At 45.7% G+C, this 25,641-nt stretch overlaps 1 protein-coding gene across 1 annotated transcript in view; it reads left to right on the plus strand.

Moving 5' to 3' along the window:
* The window catches only part of Galnt18 (polypeptide N-acetylgalactosaminyltransferase 18), a 297,982-nt gene extending 272,963 nt beyond the window's left edge, over nt 1-25,019 (plus strand). Inside the window, 2 exon segments of the mRNA XM_090348146.1 lie at nt 11,248-11,412; nt 24,607-25,019. Of these exon segments, the coding sequence (XP_090204272.1) occupies nt 11,248-11,412; nt 24,607-24,753 (312 nt within the window). The 3' untranslated portion in view covers nt 24,754-25,019.
* Nucleotides 25,020-25,641: the final 622 nt, after the last annotated feature.

Below are 25,641 nucleotides of genomic sequence, written 5' to 3' on the forward strand. Positions count from 1 at the left end.
TTTTGTTTTAATACAGGTACTGGGGCGTGAACTCAGGGCTTCTCACTCTAGTTTGGCTTTTTACTTTTTTTTTTTTTGCTTGATACTGGCTCTTGAGTCATACCTCTACTTTTGGCTTTTTGCTAGTTAATTGGAGATAAGAGTCTCTTCGACTTTTCTTTCCAGGCTTCAGATTTCAGTCTCCACTTCTCAGCTTCCTGAGTTACTAGAATTACACACATGAGCCCCTGGTACTTGGCCCTGAGGCAAGATTCTATTTTTCCCTTTACTCAGATATCATCTACAACTTAAAGCAAAGCTTAGTTCATAGTAAATTCTAATGACTTACAGGCTATGATTGTCTGATAAATGTTTGTACGTATGAATATCCGGATGTATATGTGCATTTGCATAATCACACATAAAATTACTGTGTGTCAGTCTCTGCTAGACATTTTCTAGCTATCAGCTCATTAAATGTTAAAACCATCTTGCCAACTTATTCCCATATTGCTCAAAGATACAAAGATATACCCAACTCTGTCCCCCTACAAGGTAATGCAGGTGCTAGCAGATGGTAAGTCACACCTAAGAGCGGCCCTTCCACAGGCCAAGACCAGGAAGAGGAAGGCTGGGCCCAGTGCTGTTTTCTCTACAAGCACAACCTCCTTCTCCTATAGTTCTGTGTACACAGACACATCCCAGGTGACTGTCACAGGACTCCCTCTCCATAACAACCAGCCATTAGACTCTCTGGTTGTCCCCAATTCCCAGCCCACTTGGGGCTGGGCCTTCTGCACTGGGTCAGATATTCTGCCTATTTCCCACCCTGGACAGAAGCACATCCCCATTTCTCTTTGGATAATCACAGATAAGGATAGAGTGTTGGCCCAGATACCTGGGCTCTGTGTGGAGACACAGGAGGACTGAGGGGAGGAGGGGACTGTGTGAAGCACACAGATGCGGGTGCGTCTGTGTTAGCCTTTTCTCTCCATGTGAACTCTAAGCTGCTCCCACAGCTTCAGAGCTAAAAAAAAAATTGTGAACCTCTTGATTTGTTACTCATTCCACATGATAGGTTCTTCACTTCATGTCCAAACTCTGCAATTAGAGTCATAAACACTGAGTTTCGTATGACTTTTATTAAACTCCTTCAGGCTGGGAACAGGCAGTCTCATTAGCAGCACCACAGTGGCCGAGTCAGGCTCAATGAGCAGAAGGAGGCTGAAGGTTTTGCTCTCTGCACATCATTTTTTTTGCAGAGTTTTGTTTCCCAAGCCTCTCTGGCCATGGAAATGCAGAAACAGAGGAGCTACATTCACGTCAATCTGTCTCTGTACCTTGGCTTCCTGATCAGTGCAATGGGTGGGCATGGGTACTGAGAGTTAAGAGGTGTAGCAAACCCACGTGTGCCTCGAGCACCAAGCCTGGCAGACATTCTCACCAAGATCAATCACCCTGCTCAGGCACACTAGCTTTGCACTGTAAAAGAGGTTAAAATGTTCTGTTTCACAGAGGTTTGGTAGGGGCCAAATGGAGAAATATAGAGGATGCTTTGCACCAAGCCTGGCACACAGTAAAACCCTCCATCAATGCGGTAATTGTTGTTAGTATTAGTATTGAGATCTCAAACAATATATGATAACTGTGAGGTGAGCATTAGAATTAATATTTTCAGAACCAGAGCTGGCAGGATGTATCCCTCTTCTTTCAGATCTAGTATCTTTTCATGAAGACCTGGGCATGGGAGCTTAAGAGATGTGCCACCCTCACTAGGCTGGAAGCCAGGCCCTGGCCCTTTTTCTTGTGAGTGGGCCAGTTGCTATGGGCATACTTTGGGCAGGAGTAGGAGACACCTCCTTCTCATAGTACCTCTCCTTCCACCAAGTTTTGCTGGCACACTGAAGCTGGTTTCCCCTTCTGCTTGACCCATCTCCCAAACGAGAGAATTATGAGCTCCTCATACCCCAGGGGTATTGCACTCGCTTAGAAGTCCCTGCAGCTGCCGTCACTCATCCCCCACTCATGGTGACTGTACACAACTGTACCAGAGGAAGCTGGGATCAGAATAGAGAGCCAGTGACAGTGTAAGGTGCCAGCATTCCATCTCGAGAGTGGCACCAGGTACAGTGTGCTCCCAGAGGGACCTTTTGAAGAGGTATCTATTTGAAACAGGAGGTGGCAGTTCCCTGTTCTCGGTCTTCTGGTTTGCAGGGTCAACCCTCAAGTGAGCTGCTGAAATTTGCTTATCCCTCTGCTGTTCCTCAGTCAGGTGTCCCTGGTTTTCCAGGTGGGGTCGGTTCTTCATCGCATGATCTGTCTTATTAATTACGAGACATTCCAGTCACCGGGCCCTGGCACTCAGCAGTGTCACTGTGTGATTAGATTATCTTCTAAGCATTTCCAAATGTCTCTGAGCTGAGGATCTGAGAAAGAAAGAGGATAAATAAATGGGCTATGGAGTGGGGAAATGGAACCTTTAGTGTGGGCATCTGAATGATGTTTCTATCCGGATATCTTAAGGATGTGCTTAATCTGTTTGAAGAAAGATTCCTAGGGAGATGTGTTTGGAATAAATCATAGTCATAAATAGATTCTTCTATTTTTCTGCTATATCCATTGTTACCACCTTGCTTTTATCCCATGTGCTTTTTCTGAAATATGTTCATTGTTGCACATGAGTCCTGAGAAAGAAGATCTTTAGTGGAGCCCTTGAGGTTGGCACTGTGCAAATATACAGGGAATTTAAGTACAACCAGGGCCTCTGACTCAATCACAACAACTTTATTTCTTTTTTCTTTCTCAAAATGACACTATTAAATGCAGTAACATGTGTGAGTGTGAAGGTTGGCTCTGGTGAAGAACATTTAGAAGGAAAAATTTTTAACATGTTTTGTCTGCAGGAAAAAGACTTTCTGGTCTTAATTCTAATCTACAGAAAGGATTTACATCTCTGCAATGTCTCTGGTCTCCTTGGAATATGCTAGGCTGCTCAGAAGTCATCTAATAGTATCTGCCTGTGGCATAACAGACATGAGCTCAATGAAATCACTAAATTGATGAGTGGTAGTCTAAATCACTAAATTAATGAGAAGTCAGATGATAATGATAAAATGGCATGAGCTAGTGTTTTCCTCCTTACACCCTCTGGGTGTTTCTAAGGTGGCAAGGGTCACCGTGGTACATATATTTGGATCCTAGCTATAGTTGAGGCACAAGAAATCTCACTTTGCATGATTTATGACATGGGTATGGAACATCGAAGAGAACTAGAGTTAGATGATGGAGAGTACAGTGAACAAAGCAAATGTGGTTCTTACTCCAAAGGATCTTGAAGTCTAACAAGTGACCAATGTTAGAATTGTATTACTGCCTCCTAACCCCAAAGACCCATAATTCCATTTAATTCTGCAAGTGCCCTGTGAGATGGGCACCGCTGGTAGTCTTGTTCTGACAAGTGAGTCAACTAGGAGAGTGATGGCAGAGTAAATTGTTTGAATTTACAGTTGTTTCAACCACATGCTGAATTACATTCTTTGGATATATGCTAAGGAATTGTGTAGATGGGTCATATAGTAGTTCTATCGTTAGTTTTTTTAAGGAAAATTCATACTGATTTACATAGTGGCTATACTAAATTACTTACCTACCAACAATGTGTAAGGGTTCCTTCCCCCCCACACCCTCATTAGAATTTATTTGTTTCCTTGGAGATAGCCATTCTGACTGGAGTGATTTTGAATCTCAATGGTAGTTTGATTTGCATTTCTTGCTAATGATGTTGAACTTTTCTTCATGTATTTATTACTTCTCTGTATTTCTTTTTCTTCTTTTTTTGTGTGCTGGAACTGGGGCTTAAACTTAAGGCCTTGCTCTCTTGCTTTGCTTTTCTCTCAAGACACGTGCTCTACTACCTGAGCCATCCCTCTATTTATGGCTATTTGTATTTCTTTTGAGACCTATCTGATTCATTTGTCCATTTATTCATTGGATTACTTATCTTTTGGTGTTTAATTTCTGGAACTCGTTATATATTCTGTATTTTTTTGCCAGTCCTGGGCTTGAGCTCAGGGCCTAAGCACTGTCCTTGAACCTTTTCAAGGCTAGCGCTCTACCACTTGAACCTCAGCACCACTTCTAGCTTTTTTTCTATGTATGTGGTACCGAGGAATCAAACCCGGGTCTTCATGCATGCTAGGCAAGCACTCTACCACTAGGCCATACTCCCCGCCCCTATACTCTGTATTTTTATTTGAATCCAGAGTTGTTTCTTTTACAGTGCAGAAAGTTTTTGATTTAATGTGATTCCACTTTCAGCTTTTTTTTCTTATTTTTCTTAGCAATAGGGGTTCTACTCGGCAAGGAGTCAGTCTTTCTTGATCTAATGAACATTAAATCAAGCCCCCTTGTATATATTTTCAAAGTACCTGTACTTTTCCTAAGAGCATGCATCCATCACCTTTAGTAACTCTTCTTTTGTGTGATGATGTGAAAAAGGAGCATAACAAACAGTTTTCAGTCAGTTCAGATTCCATCATTCTCCAATAGCCCATGACCTCAGAATCTCTGTGGCTTACAGTAACAAACATTTCTTGGTCAGGCTCCAGATCTATTTGTTGTCTGACCTTATCTCCTTTTTGCAGTCTTGTCAAAGCAGCTGTGATACCAAAGGTTGGCTCTTTATCTGCAACACATGCTCGGTTGCCTTGTTGGCCTTCCAAGAGACCCAAGGCAGCAGATCTACCACAACTTTCAGCACTCTCTGGGAACAGTCATCTACAGCTCATAGGCTGCAGGAATGATTTCCTCATCACCCATTTGGTAGCTCCCAAGTGAGAGGCTGATATGGTAGAATTTTGCAGCATCTTCTGTCTAGGACTAATCTCTTTAGGCTGAGTTCCCCATATATCACTAACTTACAACCAAAAATGCTATTTTCTTGATCATTCTCCATGTTTATCTTAGATCAGTGTCACCCCACCTTTCTCTGTGACCAAAGAAACAGCCCCTCATCTGAGATGATATAGATCCAGTGATCAAAAGACAAGTGGGGAATCACATGATTACTCCTAAAACTTCTGATGGGAAGTGATGTGTGTTTTGTTGGTCAAAGGTACACATGAGGCCACATTTCACGTGAGAGAGGGAGCATGTAGAAGAGCTCCATAGGGGGATACAAGGAGAAACTGCATAGGACATGGGACAAACCAGAGCACATTTTGAAGACATGGACAGCTGTGGATCGAAGTTTAAACTTCTGAGCAATGGTTCTGTGTAGCTAGTTTCCAGGGTACACTGTGGGAGACAGAAGCCTAGCTCAGCTCAGCTTTTTCTGTTCAGTCTGAAGTTCAAAGATGACTCCTTGGTCAAAAGCTCTGCTCTCCTTCCTGCTGCTCTGCAGACGCAGCTGGAATCATCCAGACAGGCTTGCAGTAAACACTGTCTATCTCACCTCTAGCCCAACCTTGCTTTCCAGGCCCCTTGGATGTTTTTGACTCAAAAGTCTCTGAAAACCCCTTTAGATCTGCTAACAAGCAATAGACATAGTCTGAGGCCTCAGCTCTCTGCCGCCTGGCTGGGTGGGGTCTGTTCTTTTCAGCCCCACACTACTTTCCCTTCATCTCCCTCCCTGCCTACATACCCATAGAATACTGGGCTGCCATGCCTCTAGGGCTGGCTTTATCCTGCATCCTCTGCTGGGAGTCTCCTGCCCTTGTCAGTTATCTGGACAAACTGTCCTGTTCCCAGGCTGTAGTCAAACCTCATAGCTCATGAACTGCCCCGGATAAAGACCATGGCTCTGACTCTGGGCCATTGTAGACATGTCTGTTCTAACCCCAAGTATTCTGATACTCTTCTGCACGCGGCTGACAGATTCTCTAGGGGGTGAAGGGAGGTACCTCGGTCTTCTCTGCTTCTCCAATGTTTAGACCTAACACCTCTGATGGCATTTGATGAGTTAAACTGAATATCACACTGACAAACTGGTTGAACCCAGGAACAGACCTCTCCTCCTTGGGATGGGGGGAGGCGAGGACAGGGTTCATGGGCTTAGCCTTACCTGCTTCCCTCCATCAGGAAATGGGTTTTCAGAGGAATTTCTGAGCTCGAAAGCTGGCTTTGCATACCCATGTTCCTTGGGAATGGCTAACAGGGCTTTCTCTTCTCCACACAGCCCTGGTGCTGTGAGTTGCAAGTGTAAAGAGCCTTTCGGAAGTGACTGCCCTCCTTCCTGATTTAGCATCTGTGCACTGTGGCCCTCTGCACAATAATGGACCTCTGTGTCAAGGGGTTAATGACCAATAACTAAGCCCTTAAATCAGCCCACCCTGTCTGCACAGAGGCCTGCGGCTCATTCTTGGGGAAAGAGGACAAAGAGGCCATTTCTAATGCACATTCTGGATGTCACAGTCACCACTCTGTAAATTGAAATTTAATAAAGCAAGGCTTTGCGTGCTTCTTCCTCCCTCTGCTCCTGCCATTTCTGGTACCTTCTCTGAATCCTTACTACAGGTCTTCTAGACATGAGAGGGCCATTAGAAGGGAAGAGGCTTGAGGCTGTGAGGCTGGACAAGCAGTCCCTCTCTACTGAGCCTTTGTGTGGCTTCTTAGGGAGGTGGGGACCCTGCCTTCCTTGTCCTTACCCTGAGTTTCCTAGCCACTGTAGTTGACAGTTAAAGAAACTGGGGCTTAGGATGGCTTCCCAGCTAGAATGTGGAGTGAAGATGTTTCATGGAGATCTAAGCCTTCCTGGCTTCCAAGTCTATATTCTTTTCGTTTTTCTTTTTAAATTTTGGCAGTACTGGGATTTGAGCTCAGAGCCTATGTTTACCAAGCAGGTGCTCTAGCACTTAAGCCATAGCTCCAGCCACCAGAAGTTCATATTCTTTCTATCCCATCTTTTTTCTAGACCAGTGGTCTTTCCATGTCAGACATATCAGACTTTCCAGGAGGGTTTGTTAAAGCACAGATTCCTCTCTTGGAGAAATCTTCTGCCTTGGTAGGCTCAAAAACAATGTTCATTCTGACAAGTTTCCAGACGGTGCTAGAACCACACTTCAAGAAACATTGCCCTAGACCATCACACTTTCATCACTTGTCTGCCCTCCTCAGAATCTTAAAATCAATGCCTCTGAAGGTAGGGACCCAGCTTGCCCCCCACAATGAGAGGGGACTTTGAATTCCAGGAACCCTAGGTGCTACTCTTACATTTTGTTCCTAGCTTCACAAAGTCTCCTTTCCACACATTCGAATCCTCACTGATAGCCCCACCCCTGGGACATTAGTTTATTGGTTTTAACACTCTCCACAGGACTCTGAGGTAGTCAGGAAGGGGTCCCTTAGTTTGATCACACTTAGAAGGTCACCCTTGTCATTCTCTCAGCCTCCTTGCTTTGTTGCTCTCAGAGTTTCCTTTTCTTCCATGATCACCTCACAATTCAGCCCTCTCTTCAATGATCTTAGCCCAAATCCTCATTTTAACTTTTGCAATCATCTCTATGCATGTGAGTTCAAATTTTATAAGCTACCACACTCCCCACGTGTGTGCCTGTCCCTCACTGGGAACAGCAATCAAACATTGTGTCCCACCCCTTCTAGGTGTTCAAAGAAATGACCATAAGGAGGTGCTGCACCCCATCCCTCCATGCCAGGGCCTGGCAAGTAAGGTTGTTTTCTCCACTGCAGTGGTTCTAGAACCTTCTTTGAAAAGTATACCATTGCCCTCCTCCCTACTCTTCAGAGTCAGGACAATTTCAACTTAATATCATCATCACCACCCCATGCCAAAGGATGGGCCATTGTGTGTCTCTACATGTCTCCAGGATGCTCATTTACCAAGGGCCAGCAGTGTTGCCAAGGAAATGTGGCCTGTGGAGAAAAAACAGCACCTCCAGTGCCCATGTTTCCTGCTTGGAAGAGATCTGGTACTTTACCTGGACCTGGAAAGAGTTAGCCACATTTTGCAGCATGTTGCTGGTGTGTCTGAGAAGTGCTCGTCTCCACTCCTTGACCACTGTCATACCACAACTTTTCCATCTCAGTCTCTGTTCAGAACTTCCATAAAGGCTGAAATGTGATGTAGGTCTAAGGTCTGGGAAAAGGAAGGAAGGGGGAAATGCAAAGATCAGTGAGTTGGGACTAAGGGCAGGGTTCAAATGACAGAGCACTTGCCTAGCAAGCGAGAAGCACTTAGTTCAAACACCAGTACCAGAGAGAGGGGCTGTCTGATAAATTTTCCATATCAAAGAATGCAAGAGTGGAGTCTGGTGGAGGTGGAGACTGAAGGGAAGCGGTCAATCGTCTTATCCAATTATCTATAAATTCTAGTTAGTGAGGCAGAAGCTTAGGAGACTTTGTTGAGCCTCAGTATCTTGTTGGAGGGATGTCTCATGTCTTAGAGCATGATGAGCAATCATTTAAAAAAAAACTAAACTTCTTTAAAATGGTCTATGAAAGCCAATTGCGAGCAAGAAAGAAAATGAGGATTGCATAGTCAGGCAGGGTCAGAAACTCAGGACCCCACCTACAGTGGCCTCTAAAATTCTTGGATCCCTCAGGGCTCAGTATGTGCAATTGGTAATGGTGGCCGTGTCCTGGCCCTCCGTGGCTCTCAGGGGATGAGATCAGGGTGGCCATACTGCCTGAGCCAGCCTCACTGAGGGCTGAGCTTGGAAGCGGAGTGCTGTGGCTGCCCAGTAGTCCCGAAGAATGGGATGCTGGTCTGGGCTGCTGGTTCTGAAGGAGATGTAGGCCCTACACTGCTAGAACACAGCCTTCCTGGGAGCTTCCTTCCAGGCAGAGGGAGGAAGCAATGACTATCCAGGCATCTTAGCAAGTTGCTTCTAAAACCCCATAGTAGTCTCAGTTTCCTTATCCTTACAAGTGCAATGTGACTTTGAAAATGAAAAGCACCTACCTAGCAAAGTTTGTCTTCTTTACCCATCCCCTTTCCAGATCTGTCAGTAAGTAATGGGAAGTGTAAGCCACAAGTCAGGCTGCGGAAGACTGTCAGTCAGGCTCTTTGAGACATAGGCTCATCAGGGTGCTGGACGACACTGGCAGCAGAGGCCACCGGCCTCCTATGGGAGGAGGGGAGATGTTATCCAGAAATGAAGGACTAAGGGGGACCACCTGCCCTTGGGTCTTTGCTCAGCCATGGCACCATGGCTCCAAAGGCAGGTGTGTGCAATCAGCACACCAAGGGCTCCATGGCCCACTGTCCAGATTCACGATTGTTCCTGCCCCTGTCCTGGAGGAGAGGCAAGCATCACCACTGGTGTGAGACCTGAGATAGGGATGCCTTTGTTCATAGAGATGCAAGTGATTTTTCTCCTCCTATAACAGACATCACAACGGAATGCAAATCAGGTTTGCAGCCATGCTGAGCCATGTGCGGCTGAGTGGAGAATGAGCCGAATCAATCATTTGTAGCTGAGGAAGAATTGAGTGGCCAGGAATGTTGTTTTAGTACTCTGGGGGTTTGTAAAATGACCTAAGACAGGATAACAGCTTGCCTCAGCCTCTCACCAGAGTTATAGGAAGGATGTTGCTGTCTCAGCATTGTGTGCCAGCTTTTACTATAGGCCTTTTAGGAAAGAGACCCTCCAACACTCTGGTTGCATGGTGATTCTAAGGGACTTCCTAGAAGCCAGTCTCCCAAATCTGCCTTTTCCTCACCACCCTGTCCACAGGAGCTGGAGAAAACCTAAGAAGATGGGCAAGTGAGGAAGTGATCCTTTGCCTGGCTCTAGAGTCAGACCACCTCAGTTTAAATCTCAGCCTCTGGTCTGGGAGTGTGGGTCAAGTAGGAGTACCTGCCTAGCAAGATCAAAGCCCTGATCTCAAGCCCCAAATAAGAAAGAAAGAAAGAAAGAAAGAAAGAAAGAAAGAAAGAAAGAAAGAGAAAAGAAAGAAACCCTATCTCAGCTGCTAAACACTATGTGACTTTAGATGCATTACTCAGTTTCCTCATCTACAAGATTGGGAAAAATAGTAATATAAATGGACATCTCTGATTAAAAGAAAAATATTTCCTAACCTAAACTCTTTGATGGCACAAATAGAAAAATCCATATCTCACCTTATGTCAGGGGTTGCAGTAAAATTTCAAGAATGTTTTAAAACAATTATATAAACTCACTTTTATTCCATTTATATATGGCAAAAATGGATTTCATATTCAGATTGGGGTCCTAGCTCCAAGATAACTCATTATGTACATATATACATACACATGCATATATATACACATACATATATATGTATGCAAACATTCCAAAATCCAAAGGAAAGAAATCTGAAATCTGGAACACTTGGCCTGAGAGTTTCAAATACTCAGCCTGTACCCTTTCTAGAGTTTTATTAGGATTAAATGAGATAAAAACACATGGGCCACTTCCTGTCTGACAGGTGAACTCAAGAGAATTCAACTTTTATTATTATCAGCCGTCTAAATTGAAGTTTCTTCTCAATGACAAAACTGACATTTGGCCCTAGAAGATTCTTCGCTAGGGAGCATTATAAGGTGCTGCTAACAACCCCATCCAAATCTCTCCAGATATCCCAAATAACTCCTGCTGGGAAGAATTGCACCCCAGTGAGGATCATGGCTCTAAACCTCTTCTCCTATAAACCCTCAAAGCTCCCTGCTGCTCAGAAAGTGTAGCTGTGCTTACCGGGCCTGCAAGCATTGAAAATGGGGCATCTTGCACAAATCCATTTCCTGTTTTTGTGTGTTTGGGTGCATTTATTGATTCACTGAAGTACTGGCTGGGCCTCTGAGATGTTCAAGGGAGGACTTGAGAGAATCCACTTTACGGAGTCTCCCTCTGTGATCTGCTGGCTTTATGCTTACACCAGTCAAGATACACTTTGCTGTTGATTTTTAAATAACAAACAACTGCCTGTCCCTAGTATGATTTTCCCTGACTCTGGAGCAATAAACAGCTTCAGTGACAGCTGTACTGGATAGTTAAGTGCACACGTCTCTCAGAGCAGTTCCTCCAAGCACTTCAGAGCAGCTAAGTGGATACAACTGATTTCGGCTATTACCTGGGTGGCCACTTTTGTCTGTGGAGCCCACCCTGGAGGAGGACAGCCAGGCTCTGATGACAGGGATGAAGGTTTCTTTTTCTCTGTTGCACAAGGTTTGAAAATCTAGGGTCTTCCCTGAGACCCTTTTAACGGCTGTCTGGTGATGGCCGCCACTTTCCCTCCATCTCTCCAGATGATGTCAAGCTCTTTCTTCCTCCTTCCCTTTCCCCTCAGAATGTGTACTACACCAGCAGCCAGCAGATCCACGTGGGCGTCCTGAGCCCCACGGTCGATGACGATGACAACCGGTGCCTGGTGGATGTCAACAGCCGCCCACGGCTCATCGAGTGCAGCTATGCCAAAGCCAAGAGGATGAAGCTGCACTGGCAGTTCTCTCAGGTAACAGCCCTGAGCCTGGGACAGCTCACACACCATGCTAGGCCAGGCTGGGGGTAGGCGTGGCTGGGAGGAAGAAGTGACTACTTTATCATGTTTTGATGATATTAGGATTGAACACAGGGCCTTCTGTTTGCCGGGAAGGCCTTCTACCACTCGAGGTGGTTATTATTTCATTTAACCTTTCTATGTAAGAGAACTGAGGCTCAGAAATGGAAGTCATCTGCCCAAAAGAGCCAATGTCATAGAGAAAGAGATAGAGCTAGGATTTCAACTTGGATCTTCCTAACTTTAAATCTCTGAGTCTTCTCTACATAAGCCCCCTCTCATGAGATAAGATCCCATGAGTATCCCAGATAAGACAGTGCTGGGCCTTTGATCTGTGGCTTGTGTGCCTTCCTCCCAGTTTCTAGGGATGAAACACAAGTAGCTAACTGGGAGCACTTCTAGGGTGGGTAGAGGATACCTGACAGTTCTGAGAACTTCAGCTAGGCCTGCACCATGTGTGGATGAAAGGAACAGTGAAAGGGAACAGGGCACTCGTAACTCCTGCCCCTGCAACCTCCTGCCTATAGAACCTTTGCCATGTGGTATGAACTGTAACAATCAGTCCCAATAAGAATAGCAGCCGAGCCCAGTGTCAGTGACTCACGCGTGCAATCCTAGCTACTCAGGAGGCTGAGTTCTGAAGATAATAGTTCAAAACCAGCCAGAGCACAGTCTAGGAGACTCTTATCTACTGTAGCCACCCAAAAACCAGAAGTGGAGCTGTGGCTCAATTGATATGTCACTAGCTTTAAGTAAAAATGTTAAGGCACAGCATCCAGACCCTGATTTCAAGCCTTAGGACAAATATGGGCATACAAAAATTAAAAAAAGAATAACAGTGCTTACCATGCCTACTATGTGCCAGACACTAGACACTTTACATATATTCAGTTTTGTTGTTGTTGTTTGTTTTTGTGCCCAGCTTGGGGCTTCCCCAGGGTCTTGGGCACTGTCATTGAGCTGTTTCATTCAAGGCTAATGCTCTACCACATCAATCACAGCTCCTCTTCTCTCTTTTAGATATTTGATTGGAGATAAGAGTCTCATGGAGTTCCTTGCCCAGGCTGGCTTCAAACAGCCATCTCAGATCTCAGACTCCTGAGTGAGTGGCTGGGATTACAGGCATGAGCCACTGAGTCCTGGCATATATTCCATTATTTTCATCTTACAACTGGATGTTATCAGAATCATTATTCTGACTTTATAGATGAAGAAATGGGCAGAGAGAAGACAGTGGACATACACAAGATGTTTACGCTTTTAAATGTGGCAGAGTTCTGAAAGTGCCCCCTTTTCCTCTCTCAGACTGACAGAGTGAGACCTGGAGGTGTGGTTCGGAATGGCAGCTAGGCTCTTACTGGGGAAGAATGATGGCTGTAGCTTCCTGGCTTGGACTAAGTAAGACCAGGCTCACAGGCTGCAGACCTCAGGGAGCTCACCTCTCACTCCAGCCCAGGATGGCGAACCAGGCTGACTTCACTGGAGTAAGATAGGGTTTGTGCCTGAGACTTCAGGGTCTCTAGCATTCACATTGCATGCTATGGGGGCTGCACCATAGTATCTTTAGCCTGCTGGGCCCTAGTGTTCAGCTTCTGCCTAGGGACTGAGAATAGAGTAGTTCAGGAATTTGGAACTGGTGGAACAGGAACAGGGCAAAGCTAGTCAGAAGACAGGGGAGTTCACTAACCTGGAATGTTCCAAGTATGCAGGAGCTTGCTCCATCTAGGAGGCATGGAGGCTATTCCAGGGAAGAGAAGGATGTGTGTCAAAGTAATGAGTCATCAAACCCTAGGCAATGTCATCACACTCAGTGGCAGGGAGCAGCAGAGAAGAGCCTGGGAGCCTGGAGGTTCACCCCAGGTCACAGAGGACATGAGGCCTGGTGGGCTTGGTTGAGAGGTGAGAATGTGCCACCTCCAGGACATACTTAGGGCTAGGCTTTTGAAAGCCCACTCTTACAAGACTGGTAGAGCTGAAGCAGACAAGGAGATTCTAGAAAGAGAAAGAAGATGAAGACTTAGCAGGAGCTAAAATATAGGTATTGAAAGTTCAGTTCTCTCCTGGGGTTCAGACTTTGGTGATATGGGCTGATGAGAACTGGGACATGCAAGTGTGCTGTTTCATCTTCCTGCATGAGAAAGGTAGGGAGCGATTGTACAGCCAAGGATCTGGGGTTCTGAGAATTTAGTGTCCCCCAGAGAAAGAGATAATTCTCACAGAACTAAATGACTAGACCCCTTAGAAAGGGGCCTTGTTCCAACAAAGGCTGTGGAATCAATAGAGCTCTGTCTGTCTGTCTGTCTGTCTTCCACTGTAGCAAAGACCTCAAAACCTAGCTCCCTTCTTCCTTAATCAGGTGTACAGCATGAGCAGCTAGCACAATCAGATCTGGAGGGTGGCATTCTGGAGCTTGGGCAGTTTTCAGTCACTTGAACATACATCTAATTAAAACTTCCAGAGTGCTTTGGCAACTACATCTTTGATCTCTCTACTGAAAGGAATTGTTTGGAAGATTTTTAAATTCCTAATTTGCAAACTCAGAGCAGCTGCTCTCATGTGGTATTTAATAATTAACACATTGCAGTTTTTGCTTAATGCAAAAGGATCAATCTTTATCAAGTGACCTGGAATCTGTCCTCAAGCCCTCACTGATAAAGGCTCCCTGTTCACTAGACCAGAGGAAGCCTGGAGCCTTTTTACATGATTAAAATCTTGGGCTATTTTTTTGCAACAGGTTTTAATCTCTGTAATGTACATAGGAATCCAACCAACTCCAGTGCTCTGCTATAGACATTAGGCAGGAAGGAGATTTCACTGAGTTCACTTCAAATCTCCTTTCTGGTTGTGCACTGTCTTATTTACTCTCCTGAGGACCACAATTAAGCTCCACAGCCACTTAGACTGAATAATCTAGTGTGATTCTTGTAACACTCATACAAAAAATAGGCATTTGCATATCTTAGTGTTCTCTTTCCTGATTTTATGTTTAACAAATAAAATGCCTGTCCTCTAACCCCTGCGAGCTATTCTGAATTTCTAATGTTTCAGGCAGAACCAGGACAGTATTAGATACTGACACCCCGAAGCCACATTTGATGAAAACATCTCCTGGCAACCATGATGTACGGGGCTCTGATGAGCAATTTTCTGATGATGAACATTCTTTTCTTCAGTCATTCATCAAACATTTATTGAGCATGGGGGTTTGGCAGGAGGGACGCAGATATGAACCAGCCTCGGCCTCTGCCCTCAAGGAGCTCATGGGCATGTAAACACATAACAAAACAGGCTGATGAGAGCAGAAACAGTGGTGTGCGGTTTTCTGGCAGCTCTGGAGGTGAAGGCTCCTTCTGCAGAATTCAGGGACAGCTTCATGTGCACAGCTTTTTTGATCTGAATCTTGAAAGTTGGAGAGACAGTTCCCAGGCACAGGAAGAAAGGAGAATACCATAAGTAGAGGATCTGCCTAGAAAAAGGCATAAAAGAATAGAGGACATTTAAGGAATATGAATTCCCTCTTCGGCACAGGTGAAACTTACTGTCTGCCAGTGGGCATATGGAAGATAGAACTCAAGAGGCAGATAGGGACAGTAAACCAAGTGATTGTGTCGGGGTTAGGGGAGGGTTTTCCAGACATACCAAGAAGTCTGAGCCTCACTTAAAAGCAAACGGAGGTGTTCAGGAGGGTCTTATAAATCATAAATTTCTGCATTGATCCATTTTTCATTACTATAATCAAATACGTGAAGAAAATAGGCTTATGTAATGTATAGTTTGGGTGGTTAAAGAGCATGGCACTGGCATTAGCTCTGGTGAAGGCCTCACAAGGAATGGGATTGCTATGATAAGAGAGAGGGGGTTCTCCTGTGACAGGGGAAGAGATGGCATCTTGAAGAGGAAATCCAGAGCATGACTTAGGGTTCAGGCTCTCTTCCATAACTCATTGTTCTCATGAGAACTAAAGACCTCAGAGATCTACAGTAATCCTTTCAGAGGGCAAGTCCCTCAGTGACCTAAAGGCCTCCTGCTCAGCTCTACCTCTTCAAGGTCCCACCACCTCAATAACAACCACACAGAGGAGGATTCGGCCTCCAACACATGAAAACCTGGGAAACAAACCACAGCCAAACCACAGCAGTTTCCTTGGTGGAATCAGAACAAAACCCCACGTAGCAGTGTACAGGGTGGATTGGAAAGAGAAAAGGCTGGACATGGGGAAGCAAACTAGAGAGGATGCTGCTCCATCATCCCCAGGAGAGGTAGAGGGGCTTGCTAGCCATGGCATTGAGGGTCAGGTAGAACCGGGGAGGATTCTGAGAGAGGTTTCTGTGGTCTATTGGACATAGAGTGGGATTAGTGGTGTCATGGGGATTATTAATCTACACAGCTTTGCGTTCAAAAAATCGTCGGTGGGTGAACAGCTATGGCCATCCCTCATCTCAAGCAACACATCCATCTTTAAGCGGCCAACACAGCTCGTGAACACAAAAAGTGGTAGTTTTTACTTCTCTAGCTTATGATTCCCTGTGAATTAAAGACTTTCCAAAACCAAGTACCTACTAGGGCTGTCAACCCATATGCACTGAGTACTCCTTTCAATCTTCTGGGAGTTCCTGAGATCTGAAGGCATCTGGAGTCTGTGATGGAAGAAGTGTTTAATGTCTGACCCCCTAGACTAGCAGAGGGAGGAGGCAGCACACACCAGGTACATGTGGGGAAGAACCTGAAGGCAGGACACCAGTGGAGCGAAGCCATGCCCCGCCCCTCACCGCCTCTACCTCCATGATTTCAAACGCTTAAGCAAATGCTGGAGTCCCCTCCTCAGAGATGGGACTCACAAGGGACTCTCTCTTGGAAGACTGTTGATGTTGTGCCCTCCAAGTTCCTCATGGCCTGCCTATTGGTTCACCTGTACTGTGGAAGGAAGTCTGTTGAAGACCAGAAAGAACACTGAGATCCACTTTAGTATTTGAAGGGCAGCCTTACACAAGACAGAGCAGGCTGGTGCCATGTAGAAGTGAGGTGGGACCAGAGCAGGGAAGTCTATAGCTGCTTTTTCACCGTCAAAGTTGCCTATGAGGTTGGAAACTCTGGAGAAAGATCAGGCTCAAGAATCCACAGCCTATAAAAGGTCCCACAGTTCTGCATGGAGTTGGACTGCATCTCTTTAACTTTGGAATCAGTTTTGAAATTCTGAAATTGTAAGATCTTAAAATTAGATTGCAACCCCCAAGAAAGTTTATTTTTCTACCTACATGTCCCATTTGGCCAGCTTGAACATAAAACACCATAAACTTGAGAATGAAGTGAACTTATTTAAAAATCATTGCCTCAATTTCATAGAATCCCTTACCCATAATCCACCTTGTGCTCCTTTGTTCTATCAGTGTACAGGCTGTGCAGGTACTCTTTGCAGAGCTCTCCCACTAAACAGAAGCTTGGGACAGAAGAGGCAACTAGAGTGCTGGTGATTAACCAGAGTCCTTGTTTTAAAAAAAAAATGTGGAAATGTGGGACTTGAACTCAGTGCCTAGGCACTGTCCCTTAGCTCTTTTGCTCTACCACTTCAGCTGCAGCTCCACTTTCACCTTTTGTTGGTTAATTGCAGATAAGAGTCCTAAAGACTTTCTTGTCTGGAGTGAATTCATACTGTGATCCTCAGGTCTTAGCCTCCTAAGTAACTAGGATTATGGCACTGGTGCCTAGTGGAAAGTTGTATGAATCTTAATCCAAGTACTACTGTCAGGTTTATGGGAAGCCCAAGAAGAAAAAAAAAAAAACCTACCTTTACTGTTTTTAGCTATATGCATGTTCACTGGAAAATCATCATCATCACCACCACCACACCACTATCCTCTAAACACATCTCCCTCTAACTTCAGATTTGTGGGAGAGAGGTGAACATATTCTGTGCTAAACAGATGTACATGCTGCATGGACTGGAGAAGAAAATTTGCATGAAATTTGAAAACAAACAGGTGGATTTGATAGAATGTCAGAATATTCTTACTTTCACATTGCCTTGGACTCAATTCTTTGTTGCCTGTGTTGGTGAGGTCCAGCTGAGAGTCCTCAGGCACCGGGATTCCAGTGTCAGGCCTGGGCTTCATTCATCTTCCGAGCAGCATTTGTGCATTTTCCAAATAGGGATGTCAAGGAGAGCAACGGAGGTGTCTGTCAATGCCAGGAAAGAAGAGTTTTGTAGAGTGCGGAGACCCTGCCTGGAAGAGGGTGCAAGTTGCTCAGAGCCAGCCTGCCTGTTGAGGGATGGTTGGCTCTGACTGGTGGAGTCTAATTTGATGCAAGATGACTAACGCATTCAAAAACAAACCTATTTGCAGAGTACTTGTCCCAAGGAGCACCACTAATCCTGCCAAAGAATTTTCCCTCATGCAGGGAGGAGGAGCGTTTGACTTTCTCCTGCTCCAATCCTCCTTGCTGTCAGCAAGTCCAACTGCAAGAACCTTTTGTGCTGAGAGGAGAAAGCTATAATCGGGCATCCCATTATGGCTGTGGAATAAAACAGCTTTTCATTTCCATGTCATCAGAAGGGTCAAGTGTAGAACTGTCCAGTTTTGAGGGACTGACAAAGCTTTGTTTGGGCTCTAAATGTTTTCTTAGTTATTTTTAGATTATAGCAAGTAGGCATTTCCCTGTTCCTTCTCATTTCACAAAACCAGGACAAGACCAGTGTCTGGCTGAGATGATAAAATGCACCAAGCATTTCTGTGATGTTTACTATGTGCCAAGCACTGCTCTAGCTTGTTACAGGCATCCCTTAATAACCCTGACGGTACTGTAAGGCTCTCAGCAATAGTATCTCCAAGGAGCTTAAGTAATGAAAGTGAGATCTGGGTTTTGACTTTCATCCAGAATGGCGTTTGAGGCTGGGGTTCTGCTAACTGAGGTTCAGGTAGATGTGAACTGGCTGTATCCTCACCCTCCCAACAAGCTCTAGCCATCCTGCTGCCTCTATATGGCTTCATCAGCCCTTGGACACTTGATATTGTGATTGCCCCCATCCCCAGCCAGGCAATGACACCTGGAGAGTTCCAGGGAGATTCTTAGGCACAGGCGAGTGAAGAAGGAAACCACCAAAGGGCTGATTGAACCGATCAATGGGGTGTTGAATATTCATACACAGAAAGACCATTTTACTCTACAAAAGACTTAATCTTGGGGTTTCTGTAATTAGCCTGAGCAGACCACCCATGCTTTGAAGTATTTGATTACTAATCATTAACTACTTAACTTGGAAATATCTAGCCAAAGACCCGTAGGGCTGCTTGCCTGCGGAAATTTCAATTAGCAAGGATGGAGGCATTGGGAGGTATGAATAAGGCAGCGAAGTCTTCAGATCTGGGGGTGCAGCACACACACAGGCTGCGTGTGAGCACTTCCATTGCTCATGAGACCAGCCGGAGCTTGACGTATCTAAGACATAGCTGCAGGCTCCACCTAGGAAGCTAATGACATGTGGGCCCAAGTCCTTCCTGAGAGTCATGGCCTCCACGTAGTCCTCTGTGGGTGGTCACAGACCAGACATCCATCCCAACAACACCTGGGAACTCAAAAAGGAGCACTTTCAGGCCTCATTTCAGACTTAGCGATCAACAGTTTTCCAAGCTCTCGAGTTCTTCCCAATCCATATACTACCCAGGATGACTAGTTTGCTGATATTATGTTACACTTATCTGCCACTGACACACATTTGGAGAAACTGAGGCAGGGAAATACTCTGGGATCTGTGCCCTGAGGTGCTTGTGGACTGTGACTTCCCGTGTCTTGACATGCAGTAGTTGTGCATGTCACGATGTGAATTGAGTACCCGATTGCTCTCTCCGCTCCCCCACAAATGAGAAGAGGAAACCTAGAGTGGCTCAGTCACCCCTGGAAAAAGGATGTGTGTTCCCCAGGTTTGTAGTCACCCTCACAGAGGGATGCAGAAGTGAGCCTGAGATGTATGCACCCAACTCTAGGAATTATTATTAGCATCCTTAATTCTACACATTCAGCTTTTTAAAACTACTCTTTCCATATTTAATTTGGTTTCTATTCCAGTTCAGTTCTGTGTGTGTGTGTGTGTGTGTGTGTGTGTCTTTTCTCCTGCCAGGTTTAATTGCCCTTATTTAAATTCTTTAATTAAAAGCATTGTGTGTTTCCTGATCCTATAGTTATAAGTATTACACAAATAATTAAGATGACAGCCTGTTAAACCAAGTGATGGTGACCCTGCCCAGGGAGGTGGGGCAGTCTAGACATAGCATCCTGTCCCAGCCCCAGGACATGGGCTGGAGAGGTTGTGGGCTGGCTCTCCTGGTTAGGACACGAGGTTTAACAGCTCTCCCTTCCTTCCTTCCTTCCTTCTTTCCTTCCTTCCTTTCTTCCTTCCTTCCTTCCTTCCTTCCCTCCCTCCCTCCCTCCCTCCCTCCTTCCTTCTTCCCTTCCTTCCTTCCTTCCTTCCTCCCAGTCTCTAACCCAACCAGCTCCGAGAATGGCCTGGGTCGCCTGTCAGTCAGCATCTGCTCAGGGGCTCACAGGACCACATCAGCCAGCCCCACTCTCACCCCTTGGATCTCAATGTCTCCTTCTTTCCTCATGCCTGCTCTCCCTTCAATATGCATAGAGCCTTTGACCACCTCTAGCCATCTGCTGATGCAGGAGCTTTATGCTAAAAACACAGGGGTTCCCCAGTTAACCTCTGGGTAACCGCGTCTGTGTCCAGCCCTCATTTGACTGACTACTTCTTGCAACTGCTGCCTGCCCCCTTGCTCCCAGCACTCCTGAGTCTCCTTTTCAGCTCCACAATTTTGTGTGCACCTCTTCTTCAGCCTTGGGTACTGCCAGCTTCCTCATTTTGGACCGCCACCTCAAAGACAAGCATGGAGTAGAATAAATGATGGGGTGGTACTGGCTACCTATCCTAGTGGAGAGCGATGAGGAGAAAAATGTAAGGAACCCCCACCCCAAGCTCCCAGCCTGGCTCTATCACTTACTAGCAGGAGACCCTGGGCAAGCCTCCAACTGCCCTGGTACATGGATTCTTTCCATCCTAACCCCTCAGGGCTACATGGACATGAGTCTAGAAAGCATATTTACTACAGGCAAATAGCATCTGAGCACCAGCTACTACAAGTTTTAGGTTTGCTGCTGAGCCAACAAGTAGTGGTACAGATGAGATCAGGCTGCTTAGTGGGCACTGAATGAAGTTGCCAAGTGGAGGAAGGGAAGGCCTCCTTGCAAGTTTGGTGAACAGTTTTTCCAATGAAAGGGAGTGGGCTTAAGCATTTGCTCAGGGAGAGATGCTGAGGTCTAAGGGCAGGGCTTGTGGTCTGTGCCACCTCTACCACTCTTCCCTTTACTCCTAGAGATGGTATCAAGGAGCATCCAGGACCCCCTCCCTACTCAAGAACATGCTCATCTCTTGGCCTCAGGGGAGGAAGCTCTTGGCCCCATCCTCTACCTTCCATGGCCAGCCCACATTGAAGCTGTGTCCCTTCCACCCACTCCAGCTCTGCTCTTGGCCTCCGGCCACTTCTTCCATGTCCATGTAAGAGGCCACAGTGGCTGTTTCTGCCAGAGAATTACACACTTCCTGTCTATCTGGTGCAGAGGGCATGAGAAATGTCAGCCTAGAATCTCTGAAAGAGGCTTTCCTTCTCAGAGACCTCTGCTTTCTCCTCCCGTCCCTAGGGGGCCTTGGCAAGGAGTCCAAGGAAAGCTGAGAATGTAGATGGAGGGAAAGGAAGGGGTTGAGGCTACCTCTATGTTAGATAAGACTGCCCAAGCTCCAGTGGTCCACAGGCTATGAAGTACCCCACCTGGCCTGGGCTATGAGGATGTACCAGGCAGCCAGGATTTTCAGCAGCACGGATGGGGCATGTGGTCCTGCCCCATTCTGTATACTGATGTGGGGAGTCACCTCCTCTCCACTTGCTGCTTCATAGCTGATGAAGGAGTTTCCCAGCAGTCCTTCTGCTCATCCTCCCAAGAATCAGAACAGAAAGTATCCAATGGCCCTCTAGAAAAAGCAGAAGCACAAAGGCTTGTCTCAAACACCAGAAGAGCAGTCCTGGGCTAGCACTACCCCCTTTCAACCTGGGACATCCATTTACAGTGGGACCAACCTAGAATGGTTTTGCTTCCCATGTGTGAGCTCTGCTCCCAGCCTCCTCCAACAGTCAGGTGACTGGGCTGGCAGCACCATTTGGAGGGACCCATGGAGACTGGCCACAGGTCTATTTAAGAAGCAATGGTGATATAGCCATGCCTGGGTGTGGCCACAGATGTGCTCTAACTTTGAGACTACAATGTTGACAAAAAGCTGTGGAAACTTGGGCTAGAAGAGTGATGGACTGACTGGCATTGCTTGGAGCAAGTGTCACAGGGAATGCCTCTGACTCCAAAAAGCCCAGATCTGCGGGACAGCATGGGGACCCAACAGAACCACTGGTTTTGATAGGACAGCTCATAAATAATAATAATGCCATGTGTGGTCATGGAAGCATTGAGTCAGGTTTGGCTACCAGACATGCTGATTCCTTGGCCACATTTAAGAAGCCAGTGTGAGTGAGATGGTGGCCCTCATTCTGAGATTAGTCCTCAGCATCAGAAAGTAATGTGCTTGTGGTAAGGTCAGGAAATAAGCCATTATGGAACCCAAAATCCTCTTTTGTCTCCTTTTCTCTACAAAATGGACAACATTCCTGACTTCATTCCTGGCAACGTTCTTGACAACATTCCTGCCTTTTGTACCATGCTTTTATTTCAGAAGGTTTTCATAAGTACAATGATGTCTGTATTTATTTATCTGGCTTCTTTTTGCTTAGCATTGCACTTGTGAGACTTTTTTGAGAGAGAGAGCTAGAACATTGTGATTAGCTCAGTATGTGCTTGAACTCACCACCTTCTTGCCTCGGCCTATGGAGTTCTGGGTTTACAGACAGGCATCACCATTCTCAGCATTGGGAAATGTATTTGTTATTGAGCTAACTAATTTTTTGTTGCTGTGTAACAATATACAGTTATACCCCAAGCTGTTTATCCATTCTACTTTTGATGGGTGTTTGGGAGGTTTCCAGCTTGGAAGTTCTATACATTGTGTTGTAGAAATCACTGGAATACAGTTTTCATGTACACATTTTCCTGATAGATATCAGCCTAGACATGCAGTTCTTGGATCTTGAGAAATATGTGTTCACTGTTAGGAGATGCTGCCAGCTCCCTAAATAGTTGTGAGAACTGTGCCTCGTGTCCTCTTGAGATGGCTCTGGTTTCCATGGGGATGATTGTGGCCCACTCAAGATGACTTCATCATAAAAGAGGTTTGCCAGCTCCCTCTCCCACAGTTCACTGTGCACTGGGAGCTACAGAAGACCCAGAATGAATGGCACCAAGCCAGCTGAGCACACTGGGAAGGTTCAGGAGGAAGGGAGGTAGAAAAGACTTCCTGGAGGACATAGAGCCAGAGCTAAGTTAGAAACATGACTGAGTTCCAGAGCCTGCTGTAGACCCATGGAGAAGGCCCATACCCACAGCAGAATTCGTTCCAAGTGCAAGAGCCTTAAGATAATGTACATGAGTCCAGGAAACTAAAGAGTTTGACATAGTTTTAACAAAAGGTGTGGATCTGGGAAGAAGTCAGCTATGAGGCTGGAGAAGACAGAGTGAGAAGTTAAGAAGGCCTCTTGTGGTATACTTAGGCAGGTGGGCCTTGTCTTCCAGACTCTTCCTTATAACTGATGCAGTTCATCAAGTGAAGTCTAACAGTGACCCCAACTGGAGCTTCCATCATAGCAGAAGGCCAGGGGGCCAGTCATAGACATGAGGACAGTGGAATTGGCAGGATATCAAGGAGAATGAGGGCTAAATCAAAATGTCCAGATCTCCCCCACAAATACCTGGCTACTGCCATGATGGGAGATTCAATGGGGTAAATTTTTTTCAGATATTTTTATTATAATTAATAGAGAGGTTACATTATATTTGCCAGATAGAAGGTGCATTAATTCACATACATTGATACCCTTTCTCATGTCTTGGTCCCCATTTCCCTCCCCCCACCCCCACCCTTCATCTTGTTTTCCCCCCTTCCCTATCCAATTTCAAATAACCAAATACAAATATATCCAATATATCAGATAACAAAGTGAGATAATGTAACCACATGAGATAACCAAGGGACAGCAAAACAGATGAGAGGTAACATAGTACATTAAGGACAACAATCACTCCTTATATGGCTTTTGTTTCTATATCCTAGAGGTCCTTTCATTTAGCGTCATACTGTATGGCCTTATGTATCTAGGTTTTGCTCTATTGCAAATCTCTGCTAGGAGAGCCCAAGGTTTCTACTGATTATGACAAATGAGGGAAACCATTGAGCCTAAGTTCCTTTGAGTCTGGCTGACTTCACTTAATATGATTTTTTCTAAGTCTTTCATTTCCTTACAAATGGGGCGATGTCGTTCTTTCTGACAGCAGCATAGAATTCCATTGTGTACAAATACCACGTCTTCTTGATCCAATCATCTACTGAGAGAGATCTGGGTTGATTACATATCTTTGCTATGGTAAATAGTGCTGCAGTGAACATGGTTGTGCTGGTGGATTTAGTATGTGCAATGGGGTAGATTTTAAGGAAAGATGAGTTTCATGAATTCTCAAGGACTCGATCATCAGGATCACACCCATCCCAGCATTTCTGGATTCGAAGGCCAAGTCCGGCTGACCACAGCATCAGTTACAATGAAGATGTTCAGATAGCCAGGGCTGATGTGTCAAGCTCACCACCCTGCAAGGAGCTCCCTACAAACAAAAAGAAGGGGTTTCCCCTTTGCTACTGTGGGGCTGCTTTAGGGAACAGCCTTCAAGGTTTGAAACATACATGGAAGATTCTTAGGGTATGAAACCTTCTGGAACATTACAAGCATGGAGGAAACATGTATATCCACAGCTTGGGGAGCTCAGTGTCTTAAAAGATAGCATCCAAGAGCCTAAGTTTGATAGAAACCAGCATCAGGAATGGGAGCACTTGGGTCTCTGCAGATGCTCACGTGCAGAAGCTCACAGTCCTAATAGACCACTGGGCTCCCTGGGTCTCCTGGAGTATCCCACGTGTCCCCTGACCCCTCTGTCCACTGCTCCTAGGGCGGTCCCATCCAGAACCGCAAGTCCAAGCGCTGTCTGGAGCTGCAAGAGAACAGCGACCTGGAGTTCGGCTACCAGCTGGTACTGCAGAAGTGCTCAGGCCAGCACTGGAGCATCACCAACGTCCTTCGGAGCTTTGTGTCCTGACCTTCAAGCTGCCACCAGCCACCCCTTTGCTACTGTGTAGCATTTGCTGTGATGTTGCCTGCTGTCCGCTGTGGGGTTGTTTGGAGTCTGGGGGTGCCAGGTTAGTGGGCCCCCTTCACAGAGCTTTTTATTTCCTATTCAATTTTCATGGAGTTTATAGAAAGATGCTGGGTGGGGGGTATAATATCCCAAACTATTTTGCAACTGTAAATAGGGGACACGGAAAATATTTATAACTGACAATAAAATACAATTGATTAAGAAAAGGGTTTTTTGGCAGCCCCTTGGTTTCTGGTGGAGATGCATGCCTGGTTCATCCGAACTTGTAGCCAGTGTTGGGTTCCTCTTCACCCTAGCCGCTTTTCACCCCTGAGACAGAGGCTTGAAACATCTGCAAACCATGGGAATTTGTTCAAGCTGCTAGCTTGTTTTGTGAGGTCCGAGGCCGTAACCCAAAGGCAATGTCCTTTCCTATTTCTTCCATGCCTTTTGGGTATGTTCTCAGAAGTGAGCCTTTCTCCTACCTCCCTGGATAAGCCACCACTATCTATTGGCTACTGGGCTGGTATCTGCTGGCTATACTACTCTTTCCTGAAATCACCAAGTCATCTCTTTTTCTTCACCCTCCCTGAATGACAGTTGCCTTTGTCCACTTGCTAAGATTAGTATGACTCCTTCCAGAAATCATGCTTACTAGTTTCTTGTGGCTGCTGTAGCAAAGCACTTGAGACTGGGTGGCTTAGAGAACAGAAAATACTCCACTTTCTGGAGGCTAAGAGTCCAAAATCAAGGTGTTAGCTCCTTCCAAGGGCTGAGAGCAGATCTGCTCTGTGCCTCTCTCCTGAGGCTTCTGACAGCCTTAGGCATTCCTCAGTGTGTAGATACCCT

This window comes from Megascapheus bottae, chromosome 16 (genome assembly GCF_031878675.1).
Source record: "Megascapheus bottae isolate mThoBot1 chromosome 16, mThoBot2.hap1, whole genome shotgun sequence".
Lineage (NCBI taxonomy): Eukaryota > Metazoa > Chordata > Mammalia > Rodentia > Geomyidae > Megascapheus > Megascapheus bottae.